This window comes from Thermobia domestica, chromosome 6, assembly GCF_964235325.1.
Source record: "Thermobia domestica chromosome 6, izTheDome1.hap1.1, whole genome shotgun sequence".
Classification (NCBI taxonomy): domain Eukaryota; kingdom Metazoa; phylum Arthropoda; class Insecta; order Zygentoma; family Lepismatidae; genus Thermobia; species Thermobia domestica.
The window spans coordinates 97,164,219-97,190,086 of NC_137459.1; the positions used below are offsets into that span (position 1 = coordinate 97,164,219).

General features: G+C 36.8%; 1 protein-coding gene across 3 annotated transcripts in view; it reads right to left on the reverse strand.

Moving 5' to 3' along the window:
* Positions 1–16,676, reverse strand: part of LOC145688109 (proton myo-inositol cotransporter-like) — a 221,342-nt gene extending 204,666 nt beyond the window's left edge. For all 3 annotated transcript variants that reach the window (XM_081761859.1, XM_081761860.1, XM_081761858.1), the window contains exon 1: positions 16,319–16,676. In XM_081761859.1, coding sequence (XP_081617985.1) covers positions 16,319–16,491 — 173 coding nt within the window. In that variant the 5' untranslated portion in view covers positions 16,492–16,676. The remainder of the gene's footprint in view (positions 1–16,318) is intronic.
* Positions 16,677–25,868: the final 9,192 nt, after the last annotated feature.

Below are 25,868 nucleotides of genomic sequence, written 5' to 3' on the forward strand. Positions count from 1 at the left end.
CAGGGTGGCCCAAAAGATGATATACAAACGTGCATTGATCAAGTATAACATTCTAGTTTATGGATTTATTCGCTTCGGCTATTCCGAGCTGAAGATGTAAGGAAAAATACATTAAGAACAAATAATAAAGAAACTAAGTCTGCCTGATGAATAACAATACGAAATGATATAAAATGCAATGAGCTGATCACTACATTACTGTATTCCTACTTTTGGACCATCCTGTACATAGGGTATTCGGGGAATAAGCTGACAAACTTTGCATACGTGTTGAAGGCCTCAATACTAGAAACAAGTTTACCTGGGATATTGTTCGGAAACATTTGATTATAGAATTTGCAGTAACTATTGGAATTGGTCATAGGGCGACTATAATGGATAAAACAACTGCACCAACAACAATTAAATTGGCAACATCACGGTAATTAGACGTTTCTGACCCAAGTCACAGATTTAAAAAAAAAAAAAAAAAAAAAAAAAAACTTATTTCTTTCTTCTATTGAGATCCTGAGGAACTTTGCTAATTTATTTCGGGAGCTAGCACGTATTTCCACGTAATTTATTATTCATATTTATTAATAACATTCTGGAAACAGCTACGAAAGCTAAGCAAAGACCTACGCCCATATGGTTCGCTTGCTTGAGTTAAAGTTTAGTGCCCCTTTCGGCGTGGACCTACAGTTTAACGTGGAATCCGAATCACATCAGCTATGAGCTCCCGCCCAGAATCGAACCCTGGTCTCCCGCATCGAAGATGTGTGCTCTAACCATATAGCCAGGAGGGACGTCTATACTCCATATGGGTTACACCTAGTATCACCAATATTTGCAAAACATTTGTTCTAAGAATAAAGAAATCGAAGTTGCTAATTCAATATATAGATTTTTCCTGCAGAAAAGTAACTAGTTTCAGTTGTGCCATTGATATTATCGAGGCTATACAAACAATAAATAAAATACGCAATGACATGATTGTGTAACAGACGAAAAGCTGTCAGCTGTCAAGTAAGGTAAGAGTATGCTCTCAATGGGATGATGTTACAGAGATGACAAGATTCTCTAACACGCAAATAGATTTTTTTTTATTTTTTAAATAATTATTTACACACGACCACACCATTACGTTATATCTTTTTATGATTCAGCTGTTTTTTTTTCTTACTGCATTTCGAAAAGCAAATTTGAAATATCCGATGATTACATCATCCATTGACACCCTTGACAAGTCAATGGTCTTATTTTAAACTGAGTTTTACAAGATTGTTATATATAATTTATTGCCAGATCTGCTCCCCCCTGCTCAAGGAAAATCTGAATCCATCTCTGTGAACAAGTGTTCGACGACTAAAACGCTTATGTCGTAGGTCATCGTTGGGGAAAAAAGAAACTGGTCCATGGCTACGACCTGCATATTAATAACGGGTCCTCGTAGTAGTAGGACCCAGTATATCCGCAGTGGAAGGCGGTGTCAATCAGAAGAAAGACCTAAAGTATGTTCATCATTTTCTTCAACGTTCCGTCTGAATTCGCCTCTGAGGACCTAGCTGTCGATGTGTTTTACTGCTCAAAGACACCTGCGGGAAACATTTAGCACAACAAGCGATTTGTGGTATAAGGGCAATTTATTCATTACAATAAATGCGCATACTTACAAAAGGTTCGACTTCGAAGGACAAGAGTTTAAAAATATATATATATTCGTGGTGAATGTGCGTGTATAACGTAAAAAGCTTTCACGTGTTGTCAATGGCACGGGAGCGCTAGGTTGATCACCCAACGTGTATTATCATTAGACTTCCGAATTTTAGGCACGAAAAACATACATTTGAGGTGCCTAAAATAGGCCCTCAAAATAAGAAAATAGGTTCTAAAAATTAAAAAAATAGGCTCTAAAATTTCAACTGTGAATTCCCCAAACATCTTTATTTGTGTCTTTCCAAAATGCATATGCATATCAAAATAGTACGATTTTATTTATAGTTCACGAAACAATAAATGACCAAAAGTCTTTCTAAGTTTTCTACAGTCAATCTGTCTCTTGTATGCTAAAATCATTTTCGCTGCAGAGAATGATCTCTTAACTGGAACCGATGTTATAGGTGGTTATTTGAATTAGCTTGCATTTGATAAAAGCACTTCCGGAAGCATCTCGTTCTCCCCCGTCAAGACTTGCCGTGCGATCCAACACATCAAATCCTCGGTTCTTCTCAATCATAATTACCCATTTACGCTCCACTTCCTTTTCCCCCAACTTTTCCCGTAGCACTTTGAAAGTTTTCTTTCTGCTTCCTTTATCACTGTCACCTGCTAACAAGTGTTCTTTTCTTACCTTACAATCTGGCAATTGTTACAGGCAAAAATGAAAAATTTGCCTTAATGTACACAAGATCTCTCTTTACTACTGCGTCCTTCACAAGCTGCTTCAAAGCTGTAAGACACGCACTACTACCCTCACCAAGAAGTTCTTCAATAACAGGTCCAATAGATTCCAAGTTTTTAGCGTAGTACAGAGCTGCCTCAATCCATGTTCCTCAGCGTGTTAAAACATTTTGTGGAGTCAGAGAGATGTGGGGATGTTTTTCCCTGAAAAAGGCAATTCTGGATGGAGCTTTACAGGTTTTCTTCATGTTTGAGATGAGAATTCACTATTGATAGTTTCAGAAATCCTGTGAAAAGCATGTGCCATACAGGCCACATGAATAAAGTTGAGGTAGAAGGTTTTCAGATGTTTAGAGGCAGCAATCATGTAGGAGGCAGCATCGGTACAGAGAAGAAGAACTTTTGAATCATCTACTCCACCGAGATATGAGTTCCAAACTTTTGTTTACAACGTAAGCAATTGACTGGGCATTTATTTTCTGAATTTCGTTACTACTGATCAAGCGGGGAGGTGAAGGTACACCTTCATTAAGTTTTCCTACAACGACATTGCTACGTACCTGTTGCATGCATTACGTTGTTTCGTCGACGCCTACCCAAATGCAGGAAAGGCCAATGTCCTCCCTAATCTTAGCGAGTGCACTGTTGTATTCGGCCTCTGAATATGTCTTTCTGAGCGTTGCTTCAGACGGAATCGGCTGCTTGCACCACTTCTAGAAATTGTTGAAACACATTATTTTGAAGGACATTCCATAGGACGTTGGCAGCAACTATAAAGCTTTGGTAAGTTCTGCATTAAATGCACTCGTAGTTGAAGATGTAGAAGAGGGTGACCACTCCTCACCTACATGTATGTTAACCTTGAAAAAAAAAAGCCCATGGGAAATCATGCAGCAACCAACACCTTCCTACTTCCTCCGAGGAGCTAGAATAAGTTTATCATCTGCTCTGACAAGTTTCTGACGGAGTAATGAACAGAGATGAGATGAATCATTTTATGTTGCATTTTCTACAAAGCTTTCACAAAATCTATTATCTAAATAAAATAGAACAAGAATTTTAGGAATGATCCAAAAATGGGTCAAAAGATTACGATCTTGGCCAATAATTAGTATTTGGATCAGGGGCCAGAATTTTCTTTAACAACGCCTAAATCGAGTTTTCGTATGTTTTACGGAATAAGCACATCATTGTGAGTTAAGTGATAGTTTGGGTTTGGCTACGCTCAAGGACGCCCATGTTATGGTTTCTAGGGGGACGTCAAGTATAAGCGACATTTCAAATGTAGTCTTAAATTTAGCGGTAACTATTCTAAAAAAATCTATTGGGTTTTCGATCTTCTGAAGTACAATTTCCTCTAGAGGGAAGGGGGAGGCGAGCGCCCACCTTACAACCGCTGATGGGCGCCCTTGGCTACGCTATATGTAGTTCTCCAGATATAAAGCCTACAAGAAATTTTTTCCATGAAATATATTGGATCTTTTGATCCAAAAAAATGCTATTTTCTTGTTTTAGATTATTTTAGGCTTTTATAGGACAAAAAAAGGCAAAAATAGGCGCTAACGCTTCTTTTAGGACATTTTAGGTCACTAAAACATTGTTTCAATAGGCCTAAATTTTCATAATTCGTAAAGATCCTAAATTTTATTGCCGTACTGTAAAAGGTAAAAAAATAGGCATTTGCCCTAAAACCCGAAGTCTAATTATCATACGTACCTTGGTGTACAGGATATAATACCAAGTTTAATTTAAAGCGTAGTTTCTAAACCTGGGGATGAAGACCCTTAAGGGGCACCGAAGAGAGGTGAAAATATATAAGAGAAGCAATCTATTATTTTCGCAGCGACGCTGAGGGAATTACAAAGACTAAGTATCAAGCTGTGCTGTACTTGTTAATATAGCAAAAATGGACTATTGATGTCATCGACAATTGGAAATGGGTTGGTTTCGTTTATCATCCTTTGCAGAGTTGTATATAGGGCCTGTGTGTAAAGCTTACATAAGGAATATCTTCCTTTCAGTTTACCGTCTTACGATTATGCCTGCAGAACTAAGGGAGACAGATGATTAAGGCAAGAGAATGATTATGGAAGAATTGGTAGAATGAGAATGTGTGAGAAAACGGGAGTACCCGAGGTAAGCGCTCTACCGCTGAGCTACAGTGCTACATCTAATATAAATGAAATAAAGAGCTTGTTTGTCTGTCTGTCTGTGTGCGGCCTGGGGACCAGACGAGTAGACCAAGAGTTACCAAATTTGGGGCACGGGTACCTTTGTCCAGGCCCCAGAACAAGACGAAGCGTTTATTTTAATTTCGAACCTGGGGGCGTTTACCGGACATGTAAAGGTAATAGGAAATGACCGATATTAGTGTCGAATTCATAGTTTTCGCGGTCGCTGAGATCAATGATGAAACTCCGATCGCATTAACTTCCAAATTCACCCCCATTCGGCTGCGGGCCGGGGGTCACTTGGAGGCGGTGAATACCGAGACATGTAAAAATAATTTAAAATGACCTATACTAGTGTCAAATCCGTATTTTTCACGGTTGCTGAGATGAATAGTGATACTCCCATAGGCGTTGACTTCCAAATATAGCCCCCATGCGAAGAATGGGTATTTCAGCTAGTAAGCAATAAAAAGCAATAATCAAGGAGCGTATTAGAAGCCGGAAATTAGTTATTTGGACCGCTGGCAAAAGACGTGATAAAGGGGGTAACCAATATGAAATAGGTTGAAAAACTCTGAATTAAGGTGATAATGATTTGAATAACTATTTCTCATGCCTTTCTTTATCCTTCCTGTATTATACAAATGCATCGTTCTACTCACATCTCTTTCACATCCCCATCAGGAACAGTGACGACGCCAAAGCGCAACCTCTGGTGGTAACGCTTGCCTGTCCAGATATGTTGTATTGTAATGCAAGCCAAGAAATATTGAAGTATATTTTTCGGTATAGTGTATCTGTTTCTTTTTCGCCCCTCCCCCACCTCAAGAAATTAAAGTCGGCGTTGTCACTGATAGGGGTGTGCACCTTCAAATTTGGAAAGTACTACTCAGCACTTACAAACTATTTGGCTTCATTACGATCTTCAACTTCGCAAGAATTGAGATGATTGCACAATGAATGAATTGAGTTCGAACCAGTGGCAACTTTAGCGGGTAGGCCGGATAGGCACGAGCCTACGCAAAAATTTTCAAAAATATAGCCTATAATCGGTAAAAGATACAATAAAGAGTAAATGCATTTTCAACTATTTATATTAATGGTAGATAATTATTTAACAAATGGCATCAATCATTACTGTAAAAGTAAATTCCTACTGTCATTAATCAATCAAATGTGTATATGTATCCATAAGTGAGGGAGCGGGCCAAAATTAAAATCCTAAAGCCGCCACTAGTTCGAACTTTGCGAGAGAATGTCAGGGCATTTGAAAGGGTGTTGAAGAGAATATTAAGACTGAACTGGAACTCTCTGGACGCACACATTTCATTGATCAAACAACAGACTATTCATAAGCTTTTATGTCTCATTACACCCATCAAAATATTCAAGAAAGAGCTCTATACTATACTTTTGTAGAGATGGATAGTTTTGAGGAAAGCCCCTGACAGAAATAGTTGAGGGGAAACAGTGCCTCTGAATTTGTTACTATATACTTAAAAAAAAAAAAAAAAAAGTTATACGAAAAAAAATACTTCTCATTATCCTCGAAGAATTCCCTCGGTTGAACATGACTCAATGCTTGTGTGCAAGGGCTTACACCCCCCCCCCAACTCTTCAGCTTGAATGTACCATTTTTGATGAAAAATTATGCCCCCCCCCCAATACCTCCATAAGGGCAAACCTGCGCTCTAAAACCTGCCTTGCCACTTTGTGTATGCTAAACGTCTCACCACCTGAATAATGGATTGGTGGCTGAAATCTAATGAGAGCTTACTGGCTTTCTTCTCAAGTCCTTACAGCAGTGGCGGCTAATGTTAGTGTTGCAGCGTTGCGCAACGACCAAAGTATTTCAAGAAAAAAATATTATTATCAATAGTAATAAAGAACAGAAAAAATACTTTTTAATACTTGCATATATACACTTTAAATAACATATTTTTTACTTCTGTAACTGTCCGTTCCGTTAATCCGTTTTAAAAAGCAAAAAATAATCCGTCACAGAGTCTCTAATTTATATTGTGTTGCAGCGAGCATACAACGACCAGATTCCTTCAGCGCGGCAATTGGAGCAAATGTTAAGTCTTCTTTCCCCTATCTCAGAAGTTAAAGGGACTGGTCGTTGCAGTGCTTCTGCAACACAGCACGGTTTCCAGTGAACGAGAAGGTTTTTCACGCTATATAAGATTTCTGAATTTTCTTTCACTAGCAATTAACAAATGGAATTTGTTTTTATGCATTCATATTTTTAAATTACAGTACTTATATTGAAGAAAATCAATATAATGATAATTAAAAATGGTGATTGCAGAATTACAAAATAAGAAAGAAAATATCTAGTAGAGGAGGAAACAAATGAAAGTAGACACGCATTTACGAGTTAATTCTTAGCTTATATTGATAATGAAGGCTTCTTCTACAGTAATTTGTGAACCAAATATTAACAAGTCAAAATGTAGAATCCACTACCCCCCCCCCATCTGTGGATAGTATTTTAGTATATACATATTTCTTTTATAAAATAAATATATTTTATACTATTGAAAATTTCCACATAAAACTGTATGATGGGCAACGCCACATTGAATTTGGGACTAGTTAGCAATGCTCAGGGGCGTAGCCACGAGGGGGGTCCACCGGGTCTCTGGACCTCCCAAAAATTTCGAAACTTGACTAACATTTGTAGACTTTCTTAACGAACTATACTTGTTTAACAGAGAAACGATTGGTGTAGGCTAAATATTTTATTTTGCGCCTCATCATGTACTTTTCTTTTCTTATAAAAATAATAGTTCTAACAATTTTTCTAAAAATATAGATGACAGTAAGTAAGAATTACTTATCGTCTTTTCGGGTGCAGTATAAGCTAGGTTCCATATTATGTAGACGAATTGGACCTCCCTCAAATACTTTGGACCGCTCCCAGTTAACATTTCTGGGTATACAACTGGCAGTGCTGTTTGTTTTGATGTTCTTTGATTTTTGGCTTCTGTCACATACTGATCCTTCGTCTGGCGGGTTTCGAGGTTTCCTTTCCAGAACATATCACATTGGTAAGCATTGTTTCGCCTCATGTGGAAGTGTATTGTGTTCATCGTGCATTGCGTAACAACCAAGATGGATGATTTAGAATGTAGTTTTTTCTTTTACGCACATGTGTGTGTGTTCATGTATGAATATGTGACATTCGGAATTCATATACCAGTACCTATTTTGTATCAGCTGTTTTGGTTTTTAATTATTAGATTTAATTTTATTGTGCGTGCTTTAATTCTGTAAATAACCTACAAATTCTGAATGAATTGTATACCATGACTTCTGTAAATAACTTACAAAAAACATTGACCAGCTTTCAACTGAGGAAACATTTGTAATTAAGGCTTAGACAAAACAAGCAAAGGGCAATTTAGGAGTGTGTTCGAAAAAAAAAATCCAGTTTAAATTTACAGGATATCTTATGGCAGTAGTGTTGTTTGCACCAGATATATTTCCTCAATTTATTTTATTTTATTTTATTTTTTTATTTTTATTTATTTATTTTTTTTTTTGGATAAACTGTTAATAAAGTGTGTTCAATGTACACCTTGTCTCAAAAAGGTTGAGCGCATTCTTTACTGGTGTTTTGAGGCAATAATTTTCTAAGTCCAGCTTCGGGTATCTTCGGGAAAAAGTAAGCCAGGTTCGAACCTCCAAGCCAGCCTTTGCAATCGGGAAAAAGTTTGCAGATGTGTTTTTCTTCTTTTAAATATAATAAGACTTGTTACCAAGTGTTTAAAAAAGCAACATTGATTGAAATACTTAATGACACAATATTTCGAAACTTTGTATTAATGTCACCACATGCTTGTTTGTCATTTAGCTCTCCATACGTAATGGAACATTTAAATACGTTAAGGAATCTTTCCATATGTAAAAGAATGCTCAAAGTTAAGAAATAGAACTTAATTATCGCCTGAGTACTAAAATAAAAGTCAAAGTAGAACAGAAACGGCGTTTGTAATGGATATGAATGTCATAATTATCTTGAGATCCGTTATACATCGCTAGAAGGTTGTGTTAGCTCATTGGTAAGCTGTCGGATTTCAAATCATAAGGTTGAGGGTTCGAATCCCGTCTAGGCTAATCCTTTTTTTAAAATTATATTTTCCGCAATGCATGAAAAATTATATAAAATAATTACATTAGAATACATAAGTTGTGTATATATAACATAATCATTGCAGAACATAGTAATTATTATGTTTAAAATATAACATCTGAGATAATTTTCACAGTAGGTCGGTATTATATATGAGGATGTAAATACAAGTTAAGAAACTCGTTCAATAGCAATAAATAAATCATGTAGCGTATTTATTTGCAGCTATTTGTCATATAGAGGGTAATTCTCAACATTCATAATACAGAATGTCATTTATGTTCTTGAAAAGTTATTCGATGCATAAACAGAAGGTATAAACAGAGAATCCAAAGTCGGAACGCTCGCAAAAAAAAATTCATGAACCCCAAAGGTCACGTGAGCAGACTGGAATTGTCCTTATGAAGCATGCCACAGCAGAAAGTCTTTACATAGATTTTCAATTCAATTCCTGATATATGCTTTTGCAATGTGGAGGTGGTGATGCCTTGAGTCGCCCTCTCTCGCTCGCTCACTCTCTATTTATACAGAATATAAAAGTGGATTTATGTGTGTATTTCAACATAATTCTGATATATCTAGAGCAATTTTAACTATATTTCTTACAGTCTGGAAAAAGAGTACTGTTGGGATACATATCAAAAATGCTAGAAACGGGTCGATATTAGTATCGAATCTATAGTTTCGTGGTCTCTTAGGTGAATAGTTCTACTTTCAATTCAAGTCCAATTAAGCTTCCATTAGCACCCAGGGTGGTTACGTAGCGACATAAAGATATCGAAATCATTCGATATTAGAATCGAATCGTAAGTTTTCAGCGCCGCTAATAGTGCAGCATTTCCCATTAGTCCACATTAGTCCACATTTCACATTAGTCCCATTGCCTAGAGGGCAACATATTTGCAGAGTGCAAAGTTTAAAACTTGAATAATATTTTAAATTTTTCCGTATGAAAAAGTTATAAATCAAGAGCAAATATACTATTTCACGAACAATCCTCTTTTACTATTCTAATATGTTTAATAATAGCGTAAGAAATCTAATAGTAATTCAGAACATGTTTCACAGTTGTTATTTTTTGTTACATAGTTGTAGCTGTAGCATGTAGTGAGTGGAATTTAACTGTAATAAATTCACTAATTAACCATATTCGAATTAAGTTTTATTTTTAAGTTCGGGATGAAGGGGTGGAGAAATATGTAGTTATTGGGGGCACCGAGCTTTTCTACATTTTACTTTCAAGATCTCCATTTTTCTTTTGTCATTTGTTCCTAATAAAAAAAGTTCAGTCACTTTTGGATTGTCATAGGATAGTAGGAGTTGGATTTTGGGATGCAGCATGTGAGATTCTAGAGGAGCTAACTGCTTGAAAAAATATTTTTGAATCATCTGTAACATATGAAATAAGGATATGTATCATAAAAAATTGAAAGTAACTATGTCTGCGTAATCATCACGGTCAAATTGCAAAGTCAAATGAATTGACGTTTGGTATATAATCAGGCTTCATTCCCAACTGGGAAGTTACCATACGCGTGTCACTTTCATTATAATACATATCCTTAGGGGGAGTAGAAGTCCGAATTTTTGCGAAAAATTTAGTATCTTACAAGCCGTTCAACTGAGAGCTGAAATTCAACATATAACTCTTTATTAAAAATAAAGAAAATATGTCCTGGCATTTTTTTAAATTATCTTTTATGAGCGGGGGGACGGGGGTGCATTTTCTATATATTGGAAATTGGTAGTGGGTTGATTTGTAAAAATAATCGAAAACGATTGATATTAGTTGAGAAACAAATTGAGTAATGCAAACTAAAGTTCTTTTTGAATTTTATACCCACTGCTTTCTATTTATAATTGCTGAAGCTGGTGTTTAATGTATGGAGCGTTCCGAGCATAAGGCAATCAAGCCATAAAGTTAGAGAAAAATGGCCATAAAATTTGTATTCTAAACTTAATTACATGGGCATTTTCAATTAGTACGGCATGCTTAATTATATAGAAAATTAGTTTCTCTCTCTCTCTCTCTCTCTTTTTTTTTTACGTTGGTCTACTTTTCTTTGATTTGAAACTTTCAAATTTCACCCTATTTTCTACTGAAATGTGTCTGTAAGGCAACAAAGAAATAATTATATATGATAAATTTAAATTCATTTTAATTTGGAAGATGAGAAACACTTTGCCATTATATATCGTAAAGGTCAGACCCACCAGTATTGTAACAGAGAGGTGCTTGAGCCATTGACGGTAGAAATTCAAACTCCGATAAGTGATAATTTCACAGTCTTGTTTTATTACAAGTGTAACCTCTTTAGTCAATGGAGAGGAGAACGTGGGCCATCGGTCAGAGTTGATGTCGATGGGTTTTGGTGGGTCGGAGTTGGTCGCAATGGTTCAGAGTGGTTCATAGTTGGTGGTGGGTCAGAGTGGATCACGATGGTTGATGGGTCAGAGTGGGCCAATGGGGCATTTGGGTGGTGGGTGATAGTGGGTCATGGTGGGTCGTGGATCAAATTTTCATTGACCCACACCATCTCTGGTTAAAATTGTACTAAAGATAAGAGGCACCGAAGATGCATGTCGGCTATTATGCTCAAATTTTGCTCATGGATAGTACTCCACCAGGAAGCAATAAATCTGAAACGGTTCACGGTATCACCTTCTAGAACTCGAGATGTAGGGGTTTGTCTGATTGGCTAAATTAAGACGTCAATGATTTATCCTTCAACAACCAAGCTTTTTATGATCGTTTCCGTGGGGAAGTCAGGAGAACACGTGCCTAGTAATCGTAATATTGATAGTTTGCGTCCACCCCGGGTATTTGTTTTGTGTTTTTTTGATTCACCTAAATATAAACAAATCACACATATAGGCATTTTGACATATTTTGGGAGAGTAATTTTGTGGTTCGTTGGCGTTTCATCGCGTCTCTGCTGCTGGTGGTAAAGTTTCCAAAACGGAACTTGGGCCACCACGGATCGTCGCTGCGGGGCCACCAATTTCTTGCGAGAGGTCAATAATTGACCATCTGTAGTCCACCGACGCTTACAGCTTAGAGTAATGAACGATGTCTTTGCCTTGTAGAGTTCATGACTACCGACGTCGGCAGTCAACTAGCTTTTAGTATTCTTTTACTAACCATCTATTGTTCATGTTTTGATAAACTTGCTGAAATTGTGCTAGATTTGGGCAGGATGCTAAAAACAAGATGCTAGATGCTAGAGACATGCAAATTATGCTAGATCTAGCATCATTATGCTAGATCTGGCAACGCTGTTCCCCACAATAGGCGTGTCGTGCAAGTAACCAATCCCACGTCAGGTACTAGCTTTTACCTATTGCTTCCTTATGGATAGACGTTGAGTTGAGTTGATTTTAGTTTAGCGTCCCTTTCAGCAGCAAGGCTATATGAGACGTGGACCTACTGATTAACGTGGAATCCGAACCACATGAGCTCCCGCCGGGAATCGAACCCGGACCTCCCACGTCAAAGGCGCGGACGCTAACCACTTAGCCACGAAGGAGCTCATGGATAGACGTACAGCAGTAATTACTTTATGGGAGTTGGAAGGTTATTCTGCAACTGCAGCTAGCAGGCGAGTAGGTGTACCGGCCTCTACAGGAAGGCGATGGATTCGGAAATATGGTGCTACAGGTCAGACTGATAATTTACGATCTCCTGGTCGTCCGCATGTGTCAACCGAAGCCCAAGATGCGAGATTAGTAAACGAAGCCCGGTTAGACCCACTAAGGACGTCTAGACAGCTAAGGGAAGTTTCTCTCTTTCCTGGTAGTAAGCATACAGCTCTGCGAAGGCTTCGTCATGCTGGGCTACGTGGCCGTGTTGCTGCCGTGAAGGAAAAACTCTCAGGTGACCACAAAATTTACCGTCTCGCGTTTGCACAGGCGAATGTGGGTCTCAATTGGGAAAACGTAGTTTTCTCAGATGAATCCATATTCACAACATCAAAGGAGGGACGCCGTTTTGTGTATCGTCCGAGAGGCACCCGATATGACCATGGATATGTGGCTGCTTGCAATCGCAGTGGCCATGTATCTATTTTATGTTGGGGTTGGATTTCCAGTCGCGGAGCAGGACAGCTTCATAGAATTGAAGGACATCTGGACAACGCTCAGTACTTAGACATTATCAGTAATATCATGGTGCTATCTGTACGAGTATTTCAGCCTGATGGTGTAATTCAGTTCCAGCAATACCAGTCGCCAATACATACTTCCCGTGTGATTCAGGAATGGTTCGCAGGGCACCCTGAGATTGATTTAATCGACTGGCCGCTCGTGGAGCAGACCTCAATCTCATGGAAAATATGTGGGCAGAAGTGAAGCGTACTCTAAGGGAAAGTTGGCCTGAGGCAGATCCTCCAAGAACTCAGGATGACCTGTGGCATCTTGTTTCCGAAGCATGGCTGGAGGTAGGGGAAGGAGATAGATTTGTCACCCATGTAATAGATTCCATGCCCAGAAGAATGGAGCGTGTAATAAATTCAGAAGGGTCTTGGACACAATATTAATGTCCCCGCCTTAACTCCCGAAAACAGCCCTTTTCAGGGCTACCTAAACGCTTCTGAAAATATTTCTAGAAGTAAACCACTCCTTGTATCCGATTTCTGTGCAATCCTACCAACAAAAGAATGATAATTAGCTGTAGGCTTTGAACTCAAGACCTCTTTATTGGCAAGTCCGTACTCTACCAGTGAGCTAACATGAACACGCAAACCCAATCTGAAGAAACACGATTTTCAATTTCTGATATTCGATGACAATGATGCTCATATACTTGGCAAATGTTGTATTCAACTTGGGATATTCCGCAACACACACACACACACACACACACACACACACATAAACAAAGCGAAAGAGAGAGAGAGAGAGAGAGAGAGAGAGAGAGATGAATATACAAAAGCATATTCAACGTATTCGAATGAGACTCTAAGCAACGACATTCCGTTGTAAAGAGAATTTGTGTTTCTTCCCGTGACGTTAAGGGGATCGGGAAAAGTTATGTGTCTTGAAGCAGGATACGACTTTGGATACTCTGTTTATACACTTTCTATATCCGTAGGAATATATTGTATTTCACGAATGTAAATGACATGCTGTAATGAGAATATTGAGAAGTTACATCTGTATGACAAATAGATGCAAATAAATACACTACATAACTTATTTATTGCTATTAAATGATTTTCCTAACTTGTATTTACATCCTCATATATAATACCGACCTACTGTGAAAATTATCTCAGATGTTATATTTTAAACATAATAATTACTATGTTCTGCAATGATTATGTTATATATACACAACTTATGTATTCTAATGTAATTATTTTATATAATTTTTCATGCATTGCGGAAAATATAATTTTAAAAAAAGGATTAGCCTAGACGGGATTCGAACCCTCAACCTTATGATTTGAAATCCGACAGCTTACCAATGAGCTAACACAACCTTCTAGCGATGTATAACGGATCTCAAGATAATTATGACATTCATATCCATTACAAACGCCGTTTCTGTTCTACTTTGACTTTTATTTTAGTACTCAGGCGATAATTAAGTTCTATTTCTTAACTTTAAGCATTCTTTTACATATGGAAAGATTCCTTAACGTATTTAAATGTTCCATTACGTATGGAGAGCTAAATGACAAACAAGCATGTGGTGACATTAATACAAAGTTTCGAAATATTGTGTCATTAAGTATTTCAATCAATGTTGCTTTTTTAAACACTTGGTAACAAGTCTTATTATATTTAAAAGAAGAAAAACACATCTGCAAACTTTTTCCCGATTGCAAAGGCTGGCTTGGAGGTTCGAACCTGGCTTACTTTTTCCCGAAGATACCCGAAGCTGGACTTAGAAAATTTTTGCCTCAAAACACCAATAAAGAATGCGCTCAACCTTTTTGAGACAAGGTGTACATTTTTACAACACTAATCTCTGCTACGAACTCTCTTCAGTCAACGCTGAAGAGGAATTCGGATCACTGTCAGGGACTGAGTTTGCTAGAATGAAACGTTCGCAGTAATCTAGAAAAAATATTTAGTGAATCTACAAAGCTTCTGAAATTAATATTAACTGTACCTATGGCGTCAGCAAAAGACGAAAAGTTTTTTTCCACATGAGAAAGAATCGACACTTTCAAAGAATTGAATGTCCCAAGAAAGGTTATCACCATTGGTTATGCTTTCCATCGAAAAAGACCTGACAATAAGAATACCAGAGTTCAACCAGCATGTATTAAATAGATTTGCTCAAATCAAAGAGAGGAGAATGAATTTACTAATTAATTAAGGTGATTAATCGGATAAAATGTTCTGCATTTTTATTTTTTAAAAACAGAATTTTATTTAATATGTCACATAACATTTGCATCTAAAGTTATGCTGATTAGTCAATGAGTCAACTTTATATCTTCTGTCTCTTATCGTTCATACTGCAACACCCGAAACCACAATCCACCGGCCGCCACTGCCTTACAGATGTATGTAATAATTCATTCATATTTCGGCTGTAGTGCTCTTCAAATTTCTGGAAACATTTTATCACGGTTTTAAAAATTGAGCTTGAAGCTACTGTTAGTAAACAAACAAACAAAAAGAAACATTGAAATAAAAACATTTTGGGCCTTATGCAGAGTCTTTCTGACGCGTGATTAGTATCATACTAAAGAGTTCGACTAACATTTGTTTCCTGCAGTAGTCAGTCATTTAGTATGATGCTAATCATACTTCAAAACGTCTCTGCATAAGGCGGTTTAAGTTTAAACAAGAATAAGTTGTTTTTTTTTTTTTTTTTTTTTTTTTTTTTTTTTGATGGAATGAGCAACGACATGAATTATTATTTAACAAATTTTCGAAAGAGTAAATGCATCAGGCTTTCAAATAGGCAGGTTCACAGGTTTGATCTTGGGTAATGTGCATTGTGTGATAGACATAGCGCTTGTAGTTATTTTAGGAATCTTCTTATTTAATTATTACTTCATCACACAACAAATAATTCATTACCATTTGCTTGCATTTATCATGCGTCTTCCGTAAATGTAGCCTCGGACATGGAAGACGTCAATAACTCATCACTGTAACCATCCAAAAAGAAAAAAAAAATGAAATCTTTAAGTTTTACGTCCCACGGTTATGCCGGTTAGGCTAAAGGAGACGGTGATAATTAGATATGAGTGAAATGGTGGAATGAATAAAGTGGGAGGAAACGGGAGAACCCCGAGAAAAACCACGAGCACGGTGTTTGTCCACCACAAAGTTCACTTGGCGGGGGCTGGGATCGAACCCGGGACCCCAAGCACCAGAGGTGAACGCTCTACCACTGAGCCACCGCGCCCCCCTCATCCAAAAAGAAGTACATAATATAAAGTTACCCGAAGGAAATCGTGAATAAAAATTATTGAACAGCAGACGTCCGTCAGTATTCACTACGAATATTTCATTGTCATTTAAGGCTAGACACTCTCTTACGAGACCAAGAATTTTAATTTTGATCTTGCGTATGTATACATATTTAATTAAATCATGTTCCTGGTACAGAATCATAAATTTTAAATTACGTTTTACTTCTATTTAAAATAAATAATGTTTTACTTACCGCACGCGGAGCATTGCACCCGATACAACACCCGTGTCATAACCAAACAAAAATCCACCAATTGCACTTAAAACAGTAAGAATGTAAATAAAACGTGGTTGTTTCTGTGATATTTTGGCTGTCACATCATTTGAACTGGGCTTGAACGTGTCACTTGAGTTGCTTTTCGTCATGATCACTCTCACTATTCTAGTACTATCTAAACGCGTCGTTCCCGCGCACTGTTTCTTATACAAATAACAGCTGCTTCCAACCTCGCCGCTGTAGCTTTACCCAAACCACGCTTGTTTGTTGATACGGAGGTCGAAAGTTGAACAACTACTCGCTACTATCGACTGTGCGATTCGAGCTCACTCTGTTGCTGCTAGCCTGATGACTGAGAAAGAAAATATTCAACATCGTGGAGCGCAACCCTAGAGCGAGTTTCTCGTTTCGAAGAGACTCGGCACACGTAACAGAAGCACAGTAGGGGAGGCTTTCTAACAATGGAAAGAATAGAAGCAAGTATGACAAGACAAAAAAAAGTTTAGGGAATACAAATTGCGGTAATAATAAAAGGCACGTGCACCGAATTCTATCTTATTTTCCACTTACATGTTCCTTCCTACAAGCCATATGCTTATGTTTTCGCATCTGGTGTATATGGTCCTGGGTAAGCCCGTAGCTGGGGGTAACCAGGGGGACTGAGCCCCATTAGACAATCTTCAGCCCCTTGAAATTTTCAATTCTTTGTTGGTATGCATGTGTATGTATAAAAATTAGTTTAAATATTTTTTTCCTGTGCATCTTGTATATTTTAGACCTGGAGCTAACAACTCTGTATATCAAAATTACATTGATTGTGTAGCCTTTTGCAACCGAAAAGATTTTTTAATAGGCAATTGGAATCAATCGCACATAGTCGAAGTTCATTTTATTTTATTTTATTTTATTTTTAAAGTTCCACAAATACCTGCCAGAAGACACATACATTTATAAAATATACAATTTAAAACATTAAATACTATCATAAATAAACTTGGCAGAAAGTTAGATCTAGTTTTTACAAATATCAATGACCTTGAAATCAGATATGAGCTCCTTCGTGGCTAAGTGGTTAGCGTATGCGCCTTTGGTGTAGGAGACCCGCGTTCGGTTCCCGGCTAGAGCTCATGTGGTTCGGATTCCACGTTAATCAGTAGATCCCGTCTCATATAGCCTTGCTGCTGAAAGGGACGTTAAACTCAAAATCAACTCAACTGAAGTCAGGTATGAATGTTAATAATTGATATCTGAAGATACTCAACACCTTTATTTATTGACTTTCGTTTCAGTAGGAGAATCCCATTAAAAGCACACATTAAAATGACGTCCGCAAATTGTGAAACTGTAGTTAGCAGTTCTATCGTTGACGAAGTTGTTGTTGCTTTCTATAAAGTAATGAACGAAATTCTTGACAAGCACGTACCACGTAAGAAAATTAGTCAGAAATATCCTGCTTTGTCCACATCTACAATATTCAAATTGATTAAGAGCAAAAAACATGTAAGAAAATGAGTACAAGTTTAAAAAACAACAAATAAATCATTTAAATAAGTTAAAAGAAATTACTGTGTAGTCAAAGGGGAAATTTCAAGCTTTTGATAGATACATAAATGAGAAGAATGTCAATCAAAAATACTGAAACAGATGTTGCTAATACATTTATGTAACATTTTCAGGTCTCGTATAACAAATCTTAGTATGATCTTGATCCTTTGTCACATCATGTAAACTCTGAGCTGCGTAATGATTTTACATTTACTTACAGTGTAGTGAAAGAAGTCCTAGATGCTTTCAAAAGGCTTAAGCTTCAAACCTCTCCAGACCTGACAAAATTCCACCATATATCATCCATGATTGCTACCAATCACTAAAATATACATTACGTGTGATATTTAATAACTCATTAGCCAATTATTACTTTCGAATTACCTGAAAATTATTGATACTTGTCCAATTCCCAACTGTCAATAAAATAATATTGATATATAAAGTAACTAAGTGACAATCTCTGATATTTGAAAAATGAAATGAAATCTTTGAGTTTTACATCCCAGAATTATGCCGGTTAGGCTAAAGGAGAAGGTGATGATGAGTAATGAATGAAATGGTGGAATGAAGAAAGTGGGAGGAAACGGGAGAACTCCGAGAAAACCCACGCACACGGTGCTTGTCCACCACAAAGTTCACTTGGCGGGGGCTGGGATCGAACCGGGACCCCAAGCACCAGAGGTGAACGCTCTACCACTGAGAAACCGTGGCCCGACCTGATATTTAAAATTGTTATTAGGAAAAATATTATATATATTCACCCATTTGTCCAATTATTTCACAAAGTCGGCATGGTTTTCTACCCTAAAAATCAACAGTAACTAATCTTACTGAGCTCACTCACTCGCTGGCAACAGTAATCCTAACTATACAGTGTGTTTCAAAACAACACCGACAACGTTTGGGAGGTGATTCCTGACACCAAGATAAGACTAAAAGTATCAACCTGGATGCACAAATGCTTCCTTTCGGAGTTATAGACTGCCGAAAACGTGAAAAAATGAACTTTAAAGGTCCATCACTCCAAAACTATGGGGCCTACCGTAGTCGGGTCAAGGCTTTACTAAGGAAATAATATGTGCTCTATCCAAAAATACATGCTTCAGAATCCTGCAGTACTTCCTCAAGAATTTTTATAGAGGTAGTTAGTGAGTACTTCAGATTATATGCCCGTAACCAAACCGACTGTATAAAAATTGTTGCAAAGGAAAGTGAGATGGAATTGATGTTCCCCAGAGTAAGCCTCAAATCTGCTGCCTCCCAATGTTAAAGACAACTCTGCTCCCCTGACCCTCCACAGCATTGTTTTCAACTTCATAAATATTTTGAACATTACTTTTTAAAAAAAATGTTATGGGAACGATCTTACCCATCCCCCCAATGTTGAAGACAGAGTTACACCGCTGTTCGAAACGAGACGACATTTCTTCAAAATTTACGAAAGAAGACGAGAAAACCTTTTATGTCTCGTCTCGTCCGCTCTCGTGGGCAACGCTAATGTTGCATTACGCACCCCACTTACAAAATTATTCATGTGAAAAGAGATTAAAAGAAACTTGTTTCAAAAATGTGGTCTTTTTCATTACAGTTTGTTTGGTATTGTCTATCAGATTTTCTGAAGGTTATTATTTGTTTTTACGTACTCGTGTTTTTGATAAAGTCACAATAAACTCATTGTCTTATTCGTCGAACTCTATATTTTGTGTTGCAATGCTACAGATAAAAGTTGCTAGCACTCCTGTTTTACTGTTTGAAGTTCGTAAAGAATTGTGATTGTTACATAAATTACATGTTTCAGTATCTATCATGCGCATCGTGGCTGTGGACTGATAAAAATAATTGTTTATCATTCCGTGCTTATGTTGTTTATGTTGGTTGAATGCTATGAAATCTACCGGACATGTTATTAACCACCAACCTATATAATCTAAGGTCAAATCAGAGACCCTTTGCACCAACCACTGAACCATTGTGTTCCCGGATGGTTTTTATTACCATGCTTATCTTTATTTATGTGTTCTGTTTTCATATACTGTTCTTGAAACAAGGTGTGCACATTCTTAAACAATTTAGATATGGATAAACTCGTTTGGTAACTTAGTCATAACATTCTTTTCCAGAGCTCATATCAAAGTTCAAAATTCTGATGCTCTCTTATTCTACTAAGTACTATTTAAATACCTTCACAATGGAACCGGAGTTAAAAGGAATGTATGGAAATACTTGCCCATAGACTATAATCTTGAAATTCTTTTGTCTTCTCTTGTAGACATATGTAAATATTCTACAACTAACTTTCAGCGTTGTGTCATCCACGTGCAATTTTTATTGACTTCCTCGATTCGCAGTTTGTTTTGAAGACTGGAGGAATGTGTGCATAAATTATATCAAAAATTGTCGATGTAATTTAATACGCTGGTGAAGTAAACGTCATTTCCGCTTCCTGTTCAGCTAGCTGGTTACAAATAAACCAGCTTTAAGCGGGTTATATGAAGAAGTTTACATGGTAATCGCCTATAAAACTGATTTGTTTCGTTTTCGGATATAACCATAACAGTTAAAGAGGTACATGCAATGTTTTTTTTTTTTTTTAAAGAATGAAATTAGAAATATTGTACTATAAAACATATTAAAGAGAAACAAAACTAAAGCCACACTCTACAACAAGCGATATAGTGATTAATTACTTATTAGGCAAACAGATATATCGCAATGTTTTTGAAGGACGCTTTTTGTCCTTGCATATTCTGCCAGAAAGAAATTAAAATACACATGTTTTTAACAAAGCTCCCTTGCTCTATCTTTTTTTGTTTGTTTATTTGTTTGTTTGTGACATTTCTAGGCAAACTTCGCTGTTTAATATATATTAATACTCAGAACACTGAAAAATCGTATCTTAGTAAACTGATAATTGAATCGCACGTTTAAAGGCATACTATAATCTTCGAACAGTGCCTGCCCCAGCATGGAGTGTGATACTTTCCTGCCTCCGCTCTTTTCGAGCCTCACCAGCGTAAATTCGATAACAATTTTACCTTTGTGATTACATATATGTGTAAAAATTTGAAACTCTTGATGCAATTGAGATTTGCAGGCAATGGATGATTTTGAAATTGGTAAATCGGCATTACACATATATGTAAGACAACCGTATTTCAGTAATCACAACCTAACCTAACCGTACCTTACCGCATATGAATTTTGGTAAGAGTATAGTACGCGCAATATAGTAAAGTTTAAACCGGACTTGTTAATTTCTCTCATCCCGTTCGACATAAAATATAATTGCTCCATCCTATCGATCTACGCTAAGTACGCATGAAAAATACGGGATCACCATTTGAAAATTTATGTCTAAATTTGTCTAATCTACGAAAATGCTTCTGTGCAAGAAAATTATTTATGTAGAGGGAGAACAAAGAAACAAGGTTAAAAATGTGCCATAGTTACTAAGAAATTGAAATGCAAATCCACTTGTAGTAATTATTAGCTCTGGCTAGTGTACGCTTTTCGTACCTATCTTTCTTTCACGCATACCCAACTTCACTGATCCGCCTCGTTTGTGATAGACGCAAAGAAAATTATTCAGATAACATTAGGACATTATATACGATAGTTAGAGAGTTATGCCTTTTAAATTATTTAATTATTTCTGGTGAAGCACTTCAACTTTACTAGTGCCAAGCAAAGAATGGACATCCGCTAACAAAAGAATGAGGAATAAATTAGGAAATTATTTCCACGAAGATGCTAAATTTCTGAGATTATGTATTCGTAATTGTATGCTTTAAAATGCATTGGTTATTCTAGCGCTGCACTCCTTTGTTCCGAATATCTTATCACTAATTTTATAAACAAGTTTCTTCCATATTAAACATTTTCACTGAAGCTAAACAAACAATATGACAGAAGTATATAGCATAACAATTTTCAATAATTTTAATTAAACTCAATCTAAAATTATTATTAAGGGGCGCTCATGTACTCCCATGCGCAAAAAAAATTGCGCGTATACTGTAACTCAAGATTTTTCGCATTTATTCCATTTTCCTTACGTTTATGGGTAAAATTCAGTTATTAGTATGTGGAGATAATAGAAAGCAATCCATCTAAGGAGATATTTCCAAAAAATATAATAAAATAATAAAAATATAAGCAAAAAACAAAATTATGCTCGGTTTTGTGTATACTGGCAACGATGATTTCTAGGGATTTTTTCAGTAGCAGATCACAATTGCGGAGGGAATTCAGTAGGGGAATCGAGAAGTTGGATCAAGGAACTCGATAGTGGACTAAAATGTTGCATTTATTGGTTAAAACCTAGTATGTAGATTGCCTGCCAAATATAAATTAGCTTCTGTAACTAAGATGTCGTACGAAAATATAGAATTAAACAGAAAAACTCTTATCTTGAGGTTCGAAGCGATACGCACCATGGTTATGAAGATTATTTCTTTTAAAAAAAAAGAGCCAACACAACGTAGCCTCCGTGGTTAGGTTGGTAGAGTGGCGGAGTCGTAGTTATTTTATTATTTTGACACCACATCGAATCCCATCCCATCCTTTTTTTTTTTTTTTTTTACAAAACATTATAATTTTCATGTTAATAAGAACCGAAGCAATATAATAAGGACAACTTACTGATATTTTGCTGTAATTACGTATTTATCCAGGATTAGAAAACTATTGTTAATAGCTATTGTTTCCTATTCATGTTGTTGTATAGTTTCTCTCATCCTGTTTTCTTGGGGAACAAAACAATTTTGTCTCCAACGAAGTGTGAAGGATATATACGGACAGAAAAAGACATCTTAGTACCAAACGTGATTTATCGTGATGAAGTGGACTAGTTTGCCATTATTAAAAAAAAGAAAGAAAGAAAGAAAAGAAAAGAAAAGAAAAAGAAAAAGTGGAGTTGGCTTTTCTTTAGGTTTTAGCTAAAAAGAAATATTTTTTCTTTATAAGACTATACTTTATGAGGCAAGGTGTGTGATCATACCCACAAATTTAGCTAGGGAGTGAAAGATAATTGTTTATACAAACATTTTACAGGTTTAGTTGCGTGAAACACCAATACACCATGGTCTCGCTTATCCGACCATCCTTTGTTCCACATACCATATAATCCGATATATCATTGCAAATAGCACCAATCGGCAAGAAGATCTCCAAGTTGTGGTCTTAATCTATTTTTCATGCTGTGGAGTCTATCGCCTAGCGCGCCCGTCTACACCTTGACTCATACGTCTATCATTCAGTGCAGACACGTATCCAGGTTTTCTATTCGGAGGGGGCCCAACACGAATCCTCGTAAGCACGTAATTCTAATGTTTTTAAATATCAATAATAATAATAATTAATAATAATAATAATAATAATAATAATAATAATAATAATAATAATAATAATAATAATAATGCAACAGTTCTGTACCTCTCTTAAACTTTTTCCTACTTTTCATTTATAAACCGGTTTATTTTGGAAACTGCATTATAGCACAAACAAAATGAAACATATTTTCGAGAGAAATGTAACTAAAGAAAACTGTCTGCTACGTATATCACATAACAAAAATAGCAAGAAGACATGGAGTGTATCGTTCTAATATATTAAAGTTAAAAACAGAACGGAAACGAAATGTTAATCCTATTTAAGACTGTTCTTTAATTCCACCTGGTCAGTGGCGTATTTACGATTTTGTTTCGGGAGGGGCTTTGCTAACTTTCGGGGGGGACTTTGCCTGGAAATGTGAAAATTCTGCAAGATATTTCATTTACTTCACTATACTAAGTAAGATTTCGTGGGGGGCTTAAGCCCGAAAGCCACCCCCCTAAATACGCCACTACACCTGGCATAATGGCATTATGGTATGTTCTTAGAATTATAACAAGACAACAGCACATTGCCCAAAGTTTGGACACTGACTACTAGTAAACTGATATAAAAGAACCTCAAAAGGGTAAAGGCAAGTTTATTAAAAAGTGCTTGAGTTTCGGAGAGAGACAGCTCTCAGGCCCTCACGCTGGATACGTCCCTGATTCAGTGCAGTGCAGTTATTTGTTATAAAACATTATTATTAGATGCGTAATATGAAAAATTATATCATAAGTTTTACTTTTAATAGGTCTTTTCTTAACACATCCATATTATCCAGCGTTCTGCCTGCCTGTTTATGTCGGATAAGCGAAACTCTACTGTATTTCCAAAGCTAGCATATACATGAACTAGAATTGTATCGTCCTAGAACAGGCAATAGTCTGAAATGCTTATATTAAAAGGCTGGAATAAAAAAAAGCATAAGTACTGTTTTGGAAGCGTGAGAATTCCTAGGTATCAGATTATCATCTTATTATGTCGATGTGTATTCTTTTTTAAACATATTTTTAAAAGTTATACCATTCGCAGTATTCCTAAGTAATTTCCTAAGGAAATCTACAGAAAAACTTCTTGTGCCTCTTATGGCAAAGCGGCTTAAGTGCATGGTCCGAAACCGATTCCCACGTTAAGGTATAGATAAAGTTCCCGTATTCCAAAAATGCAAATCCGGGACGCTACTAAATTACGAGAATCTTTGAAATGCTTAAAACTGAAAGAAGTGTTGAATACTAATTTACTTTCCTCCATTAGATAGAGTTGTTCAAGTATTACGTTATCACATTTTTATTCATTTCACTAGATCTTCCAAGGACGCCAATTTCTCTGTAAATTTTCGAAATTAATAGTATACAATCGTAAAAATATCTTACAAAACGATGGTTTATTGCAAAATACTTTGACTCAAAGAATAAATGACAAGTAATAAACTTGTTACTTTTCCTGAAGAGTCTAAGTCGTGAATGAGACGGAAGCTGTCGAGCGTAGTGCTTGGAACGATTGCCTCACTTGTTCTACCTTCCCGTGGCGCAGCCTTGATTCGACTTGATCCTAAACGGATTATTCAGAAGTCGAAGTCGGAAGATGTTTCCCATTTTTCCAAAACACTCTTGGTCGATTACAATCTGCCTCACTCGTGAGGGGACAATCCCATGCCGTAAGCGTCGGTGGACCACCGATAGGCAACTAGTGACATGTCCCCAAAAATTGGCGGTCCCGCAGCCAAAAATTGGTCCCACTTCCGTTTTGAAAATTATACCACCACCGGCAGAGAAGCGACGGAACGCCAAAGAAACACAAAATTATTCCCCTAAAATACGTTAAATCGCCGATATGCGTAATTTCTTTGCATCAAGATAAGTCTAAAAACATTTTTAAAAAAATAAAACGAAAGTGCCCTGAGCTGGGCGTGAACCATCAACCTTAGGGTTACTAATTGCGTGTTCTTCCGAATTCGTCACGGAGGCGATTATGAAGACACAGCTTGTAGAGTGATAAATCGTTGAAGTCTTTTTAATATTTCTAATCAGAGTGCTTCTTTAACCGTGTATATTTGAAGACAACTGTTCGGAATCAAATCAAATGCACTCGTCATGTAATTTTATAACAAAATGGCAAGCGTCTATTTACTTTTTTCATAGTTCTTTCATATTCACTTGCTAGTGATCGGCGACAGTTGCCAACTAAATTCATACAATTATACGCACCCACCTCAAGATTTTTCACTTCATGATGTAAAGGCAGGAGTTACTCTTGACCCCCGGAGCTCAAATATTGTCCTTATAATAACAATTCGTCAGGGAAAAATAATATATAATAATAACCGCATGCACATGACTGGCGATAGTTCATGTTGGTCCCTTTACGATTCTCCGTGACAAATCAAACGAGCGCGGACCAAAATGAAGTCCTCGTTCTTACGTTGTGGTAACTTCAATACCCCCGATTCTAGATATCTGCTTCGACTCGACGAATCCCTGCCACTAGTGGCACGCTAGCGGCAATCCTTCGACGCGTCGCTATATCGACGATCGCCATTTACCAGCATGTGAGCCACTAGGAGTCTACGGCATGGGGAAGCTAATAAACAAACAAAAAATAATAA